This window comes from Eschscholzia californica, unplaced genomic scaffold, assembly GCF_041429995.1.
Source record: "Eschscholzia californica isolate CP2 unplaced genomic scaffold, dmEscCali1.0.p SCAF_1, whole genome shotgun sequence".
NCBI classification, from domain to species: Eukaryota; Viridiplantae; Streptophyta; class Magnoliopsida; order Ranunculales; family Papaveraceae; genus Eschscholzia; species Eschscholzia californica.
Genome location: NW_028238198.1, coordinates 11741217 through 11755162, shown reverse-complemented (window position 1 = coordinate 11755162; position 13946 = coordinate 11741217). Strand labels below are relative to the sequence as shown.

At 33.7% G+C, this 13946-nt stretch overlaps 1 protein-coding gene across 1 annotated transcript; it reads left to right on the top strand.

The window, feature by feature from the left end:
- Positions 1-7996: 7996 nt before the first annotated feature.
- On the top strand, positions 7997-11141 carry LOC147564139 (protein indeterminate-domain 14-like). The gene is made up of 3 exons (XM_086643705.1): positions 7997-8824; positions 8914-9313; positions 9986-11141. Exons 1-3 carry the CDS (start codon positions 8671-8673, stop codon positions 10869-10871), a joined length of 1440 nt encoding a protein of 479 aa, XP_086499831.1. The 5' UTR covers positions 7997-8670; the 3' UTR covers positions 10872-11141.
- Positions 11142-13946: the final 2805 nt, after the last annotated feature.

Below are 13946 nucleotides of genomic sequence, written 5' to 3'. Positions count from 1 at the left end.
AGCCTTTAGGACCCAAAATGTCTTAATTGCCGATTACAGTGCTTATCCAAATTCATGATGTATTGCATATTATATTCATGTTGTATTGCATATTATATTCATGTTGTATCAAGGTCATTGATATGTAATGACTCTTGGAGTCCAACCTATAAAAAAAGTTCCTTTATAATGTATATTTTATCTTTTTTTCTCGCAAAAAAAATGCTAACAGACAAACACATCTTTCATTTCCTTCATAGTTAATAGAGGACGTGGTAGTCAATGTCAAAAATTAAAATTTAAATAGATAATTTGTCAACTTAACGTCTCTATTATTCATTTATTTAAGTTCAAATGCGCATTTGGTCCAAATTTTGGGGGTTCAATGCACGTTCAGTCCAAACTCGGACAGAAATGCGTTTTCAGTCCAAAGTGTCAAGACAGCTCACACTTTTCTGGTTTTCATTTTATTTATCCCTCTTTTACCCCTCCACGGGAAATTTCCGTGTTTTTCAACAATTTGACGGACGACAGCGAAGCAATTAGTTCCCTGTACATGACGTACTGTCATAGAAACATTCAGATTTTTTGAAAATTCAAAAATGGCGCCATTTTTTGACGAAATTTCAGCCAATTGTTTTGGACCCCGCCCATTATATTTTGTTTCAACTCCTTCTTTTTTCTTATTTATACATCCAAAAATCTTCTTCATCATTCTTATTTTGTTTCACATTTTATCTTCTTCATCTATTTCAATCTCTAAAAACATAAATTTTATGTTCTTTCTTTCTCTAAAAGTTTTATGTTCTTATTTTTGGATGTTCATCATTCTTATTTTATTTCACATTTTATCTTCTTCATCTCTTTCAATTTCTAAAAATATCAAAGTTTTCTGTTATTTCTCTCTCTAAAAGTTTTATGTTCTTATTTTTCTTCTTCACCATTCCTATTTGTTTCACATTTTATCTTCTTCATCTCTAAAAACACCAAAGTACATAACCAAATGGCCAGTGCACAGAACCATTCCCGGTACAGAAGAATATTCTCAGTTCAAAAGTGTCCAGTATTGAACCAAATGGGCAGTACACAGAGCAATTTTCGGTGCACAAGAAAATTCTCAGTTCAAAAATGTCTAGTACATAACCAAATGGCGAGTACACAAAACAATTCCCGGTACACAAGAAAATTCACACTACAAAAATGTCTAGTACATAACCAAATGACTTGTACACAGAATAATTCCCTGTACACAAGAAAATTCCCATAACAAAAATGTCTAGTACATAACCAAATGGCCAGCACACAAAAAAATTCCTGGTACACAAGAAAATTCCCAGTACAAAAATGTGTAGTACATATCCAAAAAATGGCCAGTACACTAAATAATTTCCGGTACACAAGAAAGTTTTCTTGTACAAATCAATGAAAAACTACCAAGAATGAAGAAATTTGTTGAGATTGGAAAGAGATAAGAAATAAATTTGGAAAAATGAACGAAATTTGTTGAGATTGGAGAGAAAAATTTAAAAAGGTTGGAGAGAGAAATATGTGTGGGAGAAAATAAAAAAGAAATAAGAAATAAATCTAGAAAAAAGAACGAAAATGGCAAGTTGGTAAATTTTGCATTGACAATTATGTAAATTCGTGGAAAGTACAGGGTTTGATGTCAGGTGCGTCAGACTATTTTTCAAAAAATTTATCATTTTCTGGAAATTTTTCGGTGGTAATTTTGTAAATTAATGGAAAGTACACAGTCTGATGGGAGGCATGTCGAATTATTTTTCAGAAATTTTTAAGTTTCCTTGAAATTTTTCGATGACCGTTTCGTAAATTTCGAAAAGAAGAAGGGTGTTTCGGAAATTCCACCCCCGACCTGACTTGTTGGACCTGCCCCTCATTCTTTATCTGCAGTGGGCCTGATACATGTTGTTAGGTTGGTTTTGGGTGTTTTGCCCAATGCCTCTTTATTTAGTTAGTTTTATTTAAATCGTCGAATCTCTTATTCTAGGTTTACCTTTATAATTAGTAATTAGTGATTTTCGCTTTGGATATTGGTATTGATCAAACCTGTTGAGATACCCGAATCCTGCACCGACAACCCTAGTTAGGGTCATATTGGGTGCCCAGCTTGACCCATACAAAAAAGGAAAACCAATATTAATTCTTCTCACTTTTTCATTTATGTTGTGTTTGTTTTGTTATCATGATGATTTGGGTTTAAGATATGCATGCATGCACCTCATAATTAAATTGAATGTCCCTTCTGAATCAATTTATCTTGGAATTTTATATTTGGACAGTTTATTCATGACACAGTTGATAATTATCACCAACACTGTCACTGTACGACCATCATTTACAATTTAGGGTTATAACTCTTTTATGATCATCACACTAGTTGGCATAGATTTCCTTCAGACTATCTTCATGAGATTAGCAATTTGTTCTTCAATCTTTTTTCTTTTCTTTTCATTACAAAAAGTTGTTACTTTCTTATATTTACATTTATATATCCATTTCTCTTCTATATATAATCTTATCACTTTGTCATATTTCAAAATGATTTTTTGGTGCTCAAATGTGGTCTAAAAATGTTTTAAAATGTCAAATATTGTTAAATACATATATTAATGGGTCAAAGAATCGTGTCTTGAATTTTTTGAGGGATGAAACAAGTTCTAGACGCAAAATCTATTATTGTTATGCATATGATCTGATATAATTGTGTTGCGTTACATATAAATATAACATGTCATAATACTTATGTTATATGTATAATAATAATAATAAAATAATAATAATAATAATAATAATAATAATAATAATAATAATAATAACAATAATAATAATAATAATAATACAAAATTACTCAGGCTTGAAGAGCCTTCTCAACCCGGGTAGGCCGCCATGCCTCTAAACAGGTCAGGCCTAAATGCTCCGGCGGGCTAAAAGGTCTGCCTAACCTGGTTCGTATCATAGGCTAGTTGAGGCTGGAGCCGCCGAAGTGAAAGGGCAATTTAGGCATGTCTTGAATGGGTCGGGTCGGGTCAGGTCTGGGTCAGACTCGTGGCGGCCCAACCACATCACACCATTATATTTTACTAGTATTGAAGGATAATAAAGGTCTCACTAGTTGGCACAAGAAGAAATGAATAAAGGAGCTTCTTCTCCTTCAATTTCATGGGGAGATTGTGCAGATTCAATGTCATTCTCTCCATCTCCATCTATCTTTTATTTATACAATAAAAGCGTCTTCGAACATAGAATCATGTTTCATGGTGCGAGGAAGAGAAGATGTTTAAATGTTAAATATTTTTCATTAGTTGGTTAAGACCATGTCTTATATCTTGTTGACGTATTACTTAAAACTTGGTCTACTATGTCTAAGGTTTCGAGAGAGTAGGTCGACGCCTCCCTGGTCGACAAAAGAGTTTCAAAAGAAAGAGTAAGAATGGAAGTCTAGCAAATGTGAAGTTAAACTTTAATGACACAATAATCAGTTTGTGTGCCAAATTTGCTAGTTAGAGGCATATAGGGCCAAATGTGCCAACTGGTTATAAAATTGGGAGCAAAAATAGAACTAACTCTATTTTATACATTTAGGCGTTTAGCCAAGGGGTGGGGTGAATTTAGTTTCCTAGAATTGGGAAGAAAATTTAGAGAATAGGGTATTCTTGTGAGTGAGGAAATAAGTATATTTCTCACTAAAGGAAAGATGTATATATTGTACTTACTAGCTCAGGGTATCTATTACTACTTTTCTTTTTTACTTTTTATCTCTAAAAACAACTTTTCATTTTTATTTTTGTTTTTCATTAGGGTGGGGGAATGACCTTTGAGACTCATCACACACCCCACCCATCAAAAACACATTGTCAGTTTCTTCTTTTTCACTTTCCATCTTCAATTCACTTTCTAAAAAAACAAAAGGAAAATGAATGAAAAATCAACCACTATACAAAAACCCTAAGTACACAATTAGAACCTCTAATTTATTAGTAGATTAAAAAACAAAAGCAAAATCTCACATGTAAATAGAGAGATGATTTGATCAATTTGTTTCATAGTTTGTAGAAGCTTTTATCATGGAATCATGTTTTCACTTTTGTTTTTATGATGAGATGCATTAAGAGATAGAGATGAAATCTTTCACTTCTATACACTAGGAAAAATTGTGAAGTTGGTCTTGATGACCAATTATTCATTGGCTACACATTTTATGTGGAATTGGGTTCATATAACAAAAACTTATACTATTATATTGAATAAAAACAAATATAAACAAGACAAAGGCTTAGATGACAATGAATAGAGATAGAGGCAATAATGAGTCATTTGTCCCCCACACCTCAAGAAATAATTTAACGACACATATACCCTATAAGAAACATGGGACTTTTATCCCCTTTATGTATTAAATTTCACCATTGTTCCGGTTGGTATACTAAAATTATATTATTATAATTTGTACATGATAATATAAAAGAGAAATCAAACTAATAACAACAAGATATCAGACTTTTATTTGAGAAAAGAACCATGAGAACTACTATATACTATTAGAGACATAGGTGACAAACATTGAAGTGTGGATAAATGACACTCGTGAACATACTAAATTATAATGTAAACTCTTAGTTATAGGGTACTTCGGTAGCTAGGTGTCTTAGTTTCTCTTTCTCAGGATTTCAATTTTGTTCAAGAAACTGAAATTCTTTTTTTTTTGAATCGTTCAGCATGTGCCTCGAACCCTTGACCTCTAGGTGAAAGATTATACCTCTTACCACTCCAACCAAGAGTTGTTGGCAAGAAACTGAAATTCTATAACCTTGATATGTAAAATTTATAGAATACGAATGACGTGAACGCATCAGAATGATTAAGAGAATCTAACTATGAGCTAAAAAGCATTGAAATAAAACAATTAATACAAAATGAAAAGGATATAAAAGATGGCAAGCTGTTTGGTTTTAATTCATTGATTTGAACATGATAAAAATAAAGCTACTAGCCCATGGCTTATCTTATGGTGTGGCCGACCTAATAGATTCATATTTGGGCTTACACTTATAAACCCTAATGGTTGATGCTTACTAGAGAGCCCTAATTTGTTGGGTACTCTAAAAGAATTCCGTCTATTTTGTAAATATATGTCTACATTGAAAAAAAAATGTTATAATCACTTACAGTTTGATACAATCAATGCATTAATAACGCAATCTGTGTCTTAAAATAATTGATTTTTTTTAAAGTTAGTTGTAGAATGTAGTTAGAAAATCAACACATCTACTTCTGACTTCTGAGTCTAACTTAGAGCAAGACTCGAATTAATCTCACGAATATACCTTGACTACTAGATGACATATTGGCATTATACACCCCATAAGCAACCGTGGTAGGCATGGCCGCATGACCTTTGCTTTAAAAAGAAACCTAACTCAAAAAGACAGGATTTATTCATTATGATGCTTTGGGTATTTCTCTAGCCAAGCCAACCCATATAGTTGCATGATCTCTATGATAAAGTTAAGGGAAGAGAGAGAAATAGAATGTTTAATTAAGAGAGAAAAGGAGATAGTTTAAGAGATCTTGTTTGATTAATGGTTATTTTGTATTTAAAAATTTAAGTTTAATAAGAGATGATTATATTTGGGATCAAAAACCCTTGGGAAGTATGATTGCCAAAGACATTCTCTTCTGATACTGCATGTGTTGAGAATCCTCTTCCCATCATCCACCCATTCCCCCCTCTCTCAATAAACTACAAAATTCATTATTAAACTCCTTTAATTTTGTTTTGTTGTTAATTTTTTAAAATTTATGTTTGATTTACTACAAATCGGCTTACATACACCCAACTTCATAATTGTTGGATCCGTTCTATTCATTCTGTATGTATTAATATCTATCAAAATCTAACGGTCACCCGCTCGTAAACACGTGAAGTCTAAGCAATTTACATTTTTTTATTCTTGCGCGCATTATAAAAATTATCAAGAAAAACAAAACACATACTTCTAAAATTCTTTAATTATTATGTTCTCTCCATAAGAAATTGTTATAATCATGGGATAAAATGGGATTGGCATTTTAATGGAATCATATTCAAACTTCCAAAACTTTGTTTTTATTTTCTTTGTAATATTATTTTGTTTGTAATAATGTCAATTTATTAAGGGAGAGGGAATGAGAAGTGTGTGGAAGAGGGATAGTGGTGAGGGTTAGTTTGGTCCACCACTTGACTAGTCGGGCAGCCACCTAACAAGAGACCATATATTTGGTGTTGCAGGTGCTCTCTTAGATTCTCTTTCAACAGGTGGTACTACTAATGTGCGCCAAATATTGTCATAAAAAAAATATCAGTATAACTGCAGCATCAATTTAGGATCTCCACTTGTGTGGATTCATGTTGTTTACTTATGACAATACGTATTGATCAATAAAGATCTGTAGGGCACATTGATCTGCATATGTGGTTGTGTGGCGAGCCGGTCAGTTCAGTATGCGTACTGATATCGTCTCTGGTTTTTATACTCAGGGCGGAAACCTAAATTGTACGGAATTTTATTTTTGGAACGAACTCTCACAAGAGCAATTAAAACGCATAGACATTCCAATATACTATCTTAGCGCAAGGCTATAGTAGCGTGTCACTATTGTCTCTGTTTTTGACACCTAGACCCAAACCCAACATGGAGGAGATTTTGTTTGTGTCATGGTCCCTCACAAACCATCCAACATGTATAAATGTCCTAAGGTACTTCTAAAACTCTCCCACTATTACACCACAATAACCCGCATATATCTCCCGCGGGCATCCGTTTTTTGGGTTACGCGTGGGAGGTCTATATCTTGGGATTGTTTACGCGTGCAAGATGGATGAAAAAAATCCCGCAACCTGCACATGGGTTTGAGGACAACATTGAGCATGTTGGAAGCTTATACTGTCGTTGTGTATTCTGATAAGTAATCAAATGTGTATCTTCGCCATAATTGAGGCCTACGGGTGTGGAACAAAGCTTCTTACCTTGGTGTCTAAGACAATTTTGATTAGGTAGGAGGCTAGAATCAAAACCCAATACCCACTGGGCTTGCACCTGAGTTTCATCACCCATACACTTCTCACGGTAGCTAGGTCTTTACAAGTTGGAACCAAATAGTTTAGAAGATTGGACATGAACATTGCCAATACTAATTATTTCAATTTAGAAGACTGTTATGCTTGTGGGATATTATTGAGGTTAATTTGGTTGAACGACTTTTTTTGTTTGTGGAAATTGACTACGATTTACGATAGTCATTACAATGACATCGATACATCAAAGATGCTGCCTAATTCAAACTCTTCCAAGAATGGCCATATAACCCAACAACATTGTTTATACCTTAATAACCAAAGTTTTGGAGTTTTAGAATTTATGTCAACATCATGCACCATTTAGGCTACCAAATGTTGACTGGTTGAACGACTCGGTTCCTCGTGTTTTTACCTTCCATTGGATGTGATTGTTTCAATGTAAAATGATTTTTTTTGTAAGAATATGTTATTCTTGAATTAATTGTAATATTTTACCTTTGATTGAGATGTAATTGTTTCTACCTAGAATGATTTTTGTTATTCTTGAATCCTATATCCAATAGTATACAAAAAATTAGTTGTAATGTCTTATCATTGTACCACCTATGGGATGATTTTGTAGTCTAAGGAGTGACAATTACAAAAAATTCGGAGAGAGATTTTTAAGAAAGAATATTTTGACAATAGTATCCAAGTAAAAAAGTGTATTTCATCAAAAAAAAAAAAAAAAAAGTAAAAAAGAGTAATCTTTCTCAAAAAACACAACTAACTTAGCCTAAAAGTTTAGTAGTAATTAAATTAGGGTATCTAAACCTTCTACTAGTCAAATACAACAAGAACTTACTCTACTATATACAAGTAGACTAGTAGAGAGAGAGAGAGAGAGAGAGAGAGAGTTCACACGTGTATTAACAGGGTCTGACCTGTATTTATGCATGCATATTACGGTGTTATGAATCATGAATGTTTGTTTCCTACGGGGATGTTTTTTTTTCCCTGTCCAAAAATGCTTGCTTGTGTGGGGCTCAAGTTTCGAACAATTTGATTAGGTCAGAAAACTCTCTCTCTCTCTCTCTCTCTCTCTCTCTCTAAACATCTCTTTCTCTCTCTCTAACACAAACTAGACCCCTCTTGATATGGGGAGGGGTTTATTAAGGAGAGAGATTTATTTAGTTCAAGCAAGGTAGCTAGTAGCTAGATAGAGTTGAATTAAGAGCCACAGCCCCAAGAGAGAAAACCATAAAGCTGAAACAAAAGTTGAAAACTTAAAGGCTGTATATGTAAGAAAGCTGATTGCCGAAAGATAGAAAAGCTTTTTCTCATGTTCTCCCTCTCTCTAGATCTCTCTCTCTCTTTTCTTCTCTCTCTCTCTAACCTCATTTGATTTCTTTCTTTCTACCCATTACTTACTCCCCTATTATTAAAGTTATTGTTGAGATGAATAGCATCTCCAACTAACTGATCATCAAGCTGCTGCTTCTGCAACATAGGAGGTAGTTTTTGTGTATGTCTGTTTCTATGCTTTAGAGAGAGAGAAAGATCAGCTGGCTAGCTAGCTAGGGTTTACTTACTACTTGTCCTTATAACAAAAAAGAAGATCAAGAAAGAAATTGATGCTGATGTTAAGCAACAATAATAATAACCCTTCTGCTTCAACTATTATTCCTCCTCCTCCTCCTACCCATGATCAAGATCATCATCATCAATTTACTTGTTCAGAAAATGGAAGTAATAGTAAAAGAAAAAGAAGACCAGCTGGAACTCCAGGTTAGTATAATTTTGAATTTTGAGATGTGGGTTCTTCTTCTTCATCTTTAATTCTTTATGATTAATTAATTAATTTTTCATTTTGATAGATCCTGATGCAGAAGTGGTATCATTATCACCAAAGACATTATTGGAATCAGATAGATATGTATGTGAAATATGTAATCAAGGGTTTCAAAGAGATCAGAATTTACAGATGCATAGAAGAAGACATAAAGTACCATGGAAATTGTTGAAAAGAGAAACAACTGAAGTTAGAAAAAGAGTATTTGTATGTCCAGAACCAAGTTGTTTACATCATGATCCTTGTCATGCATTAGGAGATCTCGTTGGTATTAAAAAACATTTCAGAAGAAAACATAGTAATCATAAACAATGGGTTTGTGATAAATGTTCTAAAGGTTATGCTGTTCAATCTGATTATAAAGCTCATCTTAAAACTTGTGGTACTAGAGGTCATTCTTGCGATTGTGGCCGCGTTTTCTCCAGGTACGTACCTATATATATATATATATTCTCTCTTTTGATAACGAAGATTATTAGTCAGAAAGAATGATACCTTAACTAATCAAGGATTCTGATTCCAAGAAATCAATCAAAAGAATGAGGAATTCATTCATTCATTCATTCATAAAGAAAACACACACTAGCTATATAGGTTTGTTAGTTTCTTTTTTATTGGATAATTTGAATCTCACTAGCAATATGTTCTTACTAGGGTTCTGGGTTATTCGGATATTCTTGATAATCTTATATCTCAAGAACAAGTCATGTCTAGCTAGACTTCAAAATCACCATGATCATTTAGGTTTAATGGGCTCCTCTCTTTTTCTCTAATCTTCCTTTGATGATCCTAATCATAATCTCACTGTTAGGCCCTTAACTAATTAAGATAAATATAGTTTCATTCTTGTCATTATTTTTCTTCTTTTTGTTCTACTAATTAATAATTAATACACTAAAAGAAGACTTCATCATCTTTTTCTTGACTTTGTCTCCAAAACCCTTTATTGAATACAAACATAAGATCAAGTCACCAAACAATATAAGTTAATATTCTCTCTACTTCCTACAAATCTAGACATATATTCCTTAATTCTTAAGAATCCTTTTATAATAATATATATAATAATTTAATCTATTTTTTTTTTTTTGTTTTAGAGTTGAGAGCTTCATTGAACATCAAGACGCTTGCACTTCCGGACGTGTCCGATCCGATCTACAAGTACTTCAACCAGCTGCCTGTTTATCAAGAACAGCATCAAGTCCTAGTCCTTCTAGTGAAACCAATTTTAGTACACCTCCTTGGCCAAGTAGTTTGAAGATGAGTAAACCGATGGAGACGAATGTATTCTTACGTCCTGACCGGAGAAATCAAAATACTTTTGCTTCCCCAAATGATAATCATCATCAAAATCTTGAACTTCAACTCTTACCCTCTTCAAATAATCCTCTCATGAACAATATGGGTACTTCTCTTTCCCAAAATCAAGATGAAAATCATGCTACCCAACTTCAACTCTCAATAGGATCACATGACAATAGTGAGAAGAATGAATCAAATCAACCCTCAAATTCGAATAAAAATGGGTTTAGTGGAACATACTGTAGTAGTACTCGGACGAATGCGATATCTATCGATGATCCTGCTGCCTCGAGGATGAAAGAACAAGCAAGAGAGCAACTAAGGATTGCCATGGCTGAGAAGGCATTTGCTGAAGAAGCTAGACAACAAGCAAAGAGACATATAGAATTAGCAGAACAAGAATTTGCCAATGCCAAGAGAATTAGACAACAAGCTCAAGCTGAACTAGATAAAGCTCAAATTATCAAAGAACATGCATCAAAGCAAATCAATTCAACACTTTTACAAATCACTTGTCATTCTTGTAAGCAACAATTCCATACCCCGGTCGCCACTACATCTTCGGTGCTACCCGACGAGAACTCACTTGTAGCTGTTAGTTACATGTCTTCAGCTATAACAGAAGGTGAAGGAGAGAATGATAATAGATCAAATCATCAAGCAAAGATCTCTAAAACATGAAACATTTTCTTTGTTTCTATTTCTTAGCTCTTTAACTATATCTATTCTATGTTTATTTTATTGTACCAAATGGGTGGGGGTTTTGTAACTAGTTTTTTGTGTTAATTTAGTTGTTTTTCTTTTGCTTTGTTTTTTTTTCCAGGGGAAATTAGCTAGCCCTAGATCACTTCCTTCTTCAATTGTTGTTGATCTTCTTCTCTACTTATTATTCCTCCTATGTTATTTGTTACTTTCTCCGAGTTATCTTAATAACTAGTAAATTTTTAAGAATTTGAATCTCTAATTTATATATGTGCAACCCTGGACAATTTAACTTTCTATCACTAAATTTGGTCTGGCACTCTAGCCACATAGTCTGTCTGGGATTTTCGTTGGACATATTATCAGTAAAGATAAATTTATACAATTTTATCATGATATATAAAACAGATCAATGTGTAACCTTTAATTTAAAACTTATAGATTATGGGTTTTGCTAACAAGTCTTTAGGGCAGCATAGCATTCAGTTGTTAAAAAAAGGAGACCCTATAATTCATCAAGAACTATACCTTCACTATGATGAGTGGAGAGACTTATAAAGGAATCACTTTATCTTTTTGTTTTATGTTTTAAAGTGTTAGAGATATGGTATTTGGACTATTTGAAGATTTCTGTAAACTTAGTACAGTCCAATAGGCCATAAATATTACCAACTAGCTGAATTAAGAGAGATAGAGATAGAGAGAGAGAGAGAAAAAAAAATTGTATAGTATATAGTATAGTATATAGTGGTAGATATATCTAATCAAGTAGTCATTTTCAATTACTGGGGTTTCTTCTGAATGTATTGAATGCTTATCATAAAATACACCACCATGGTTTTCAGTGCTGCAATGGTAAGACCTTAATGACCTCTCTGGTCACTCTCAATGACAGTGTCTAGTCTTACTCATCCAAATCCCTCTCTCTCTCTTTCTCTCTCTTTATATGCATCATTTTCTCTCTTTAGACTATCTCTCTCTCATCTTGGAGTCAGGAGCTAATTATATATAAAGGCAGTAGTAGGATCAGAAGTCAGGAAGAGGACCAAATTTATCTCTATATATATGATACAAACATAGACCCAAATCTAGTTAGATTTCAGTTAAGAGACAAATGTAGAGAGAGAATTAACAAGTTAAAACTCCTTGTTTGTGTGTTTATGTTTCATTTTCTCTTTTTTTTTTCTAACTCTGAAAGGCCCAAAGGAAATGACATAAAAGATGACAAGATTCTGATGTGATAGGCATGGGAAATTTAATTTGTCTCATGTTTTTGTTCTCATCTAAAGAGGGGAATAAGGTATTTGTCCCTTTTCTAGATATAGGACTGGCTATAAGAGAAGAGAGTGAGCTTGCTACAAGCACATCTTTTGATATCCTGACATAGCCCAGGCCTGCTAACCCAGTATAATTTGTTGTTTGTGGAGGTGGGCTCAGGGCATATTGGGTGCATTAAGCCCAATATACTCTTTTCTATTTAGTGGAAGTGTTATGGGCACAACTACTTTTACAATTGGCACACACGGTTAGAGACGCAACAAGCAAAATCATGGTTTTACGAGAGGACGTGTATTATTTGTACAAACACTTCATCTTCTTTCCCAAAATTTTCCGACAACCACGACCACCACCACCACCCGTTCTCTCTCTCTAACAACTTCAACTCTCTATCTATGACCATCAATATCTCTCTTTGATATCTAACGGTCACCAAGATTTCCTCCCTTTACAATTCTCGTAGATAGAGTGGTAGATGCATCGTTGTTTAAAGAACCCTAATTCTATCACTCTAAACCGTCGAACCCCCTAACTTTATAACTTGTGACAATTTTTGGACACAAGGCGTTACACTAGCACTTTAGTTCGAAAATGTACAAAGAAATGGCAGTTCTATAGGAACCACTAATATGGTACACTGACGAAGCCAAGGACTTCGGCTTTTTTCTTGCATTTCTGGATTACAAAAGAAAATGAATGAATACCAAGACCGCAATGTTGTTAACTAAATATCCTGGATAGTACGAACTAGTGATTTATTTATAATGCCTTCAAAACACATTTTCTAATTTCTATGACTTTCGAATAATCAAGCTAATGATGATTCTAGTCCTTCACATGAAGAATGTAATTTTGCAATCCTAACAGAATGTTTTGTTGTTACTATTGGTTCCCCACAGTGCTCCAAAGCATGAATAGGTGACACTGGTGCTTCGAGTCATATGACTCATTATCCAAAGGTACTCTCTACTTCTACACCTTACTCTAGCAATGAGTATGTGTTGGTAAGAAGTGGTAAATCAATTGCAATAGCTAGTACTGGTAGCTCTAAGGCAATCAATGCTTCACATGAATTTGATTTACATAATATATTACATGTTCCAAATATCAGAAAGAATTTATTGTCAATTTCAAAATTCACAAAGGATAATGAATGCTGAGTCGAGTTTTTTTTCATGGGGCTTTAGTGTGAAGGATTGGTTGTCTCAGTCTACACTCTTATAAGGACCTATGATCAACAATCTCTATCCTGTTAAGTTGGACATCTTGACTATAAGTCAAGTTGTGACTTTGCTTGCAAATTTGGTTGCACATAGGAGATTTGGTCATCCCTTAGGAGATTGTGTCATACTTTTACTTGATTCTGTTCGCAAATCTAATCAGAACAGGTAACCTCTAAAGAATTGGCTCATTTATACGATTCATGTCTGCTAGGTAAGAGTGTGTGGTCAACTTTTTGAATTATCACCTAGCTTGACTCCTTCACTTTACACTTAATTCATTGTGATATCTGGAGTCCTTCTCCATGGATATAGACTCTAGCATTCGATGATATATTATTTTCTTAGATGATTATAACAGGTACCATATATGGAGTGGGACAAAAGTAAAGATGAATTGAAAATGGTTGAAAAAGGGATAAGTAAAGAAAAATTATAGAAGGAATGAAAAGTAAGAGAAAAAGGTATGGATACATTACAAATAAAGGTGGCCAATACGTGGACAACCGTTTTTCTTATATGGACAACTATCTTATGTGGACAACCAAAATAATTA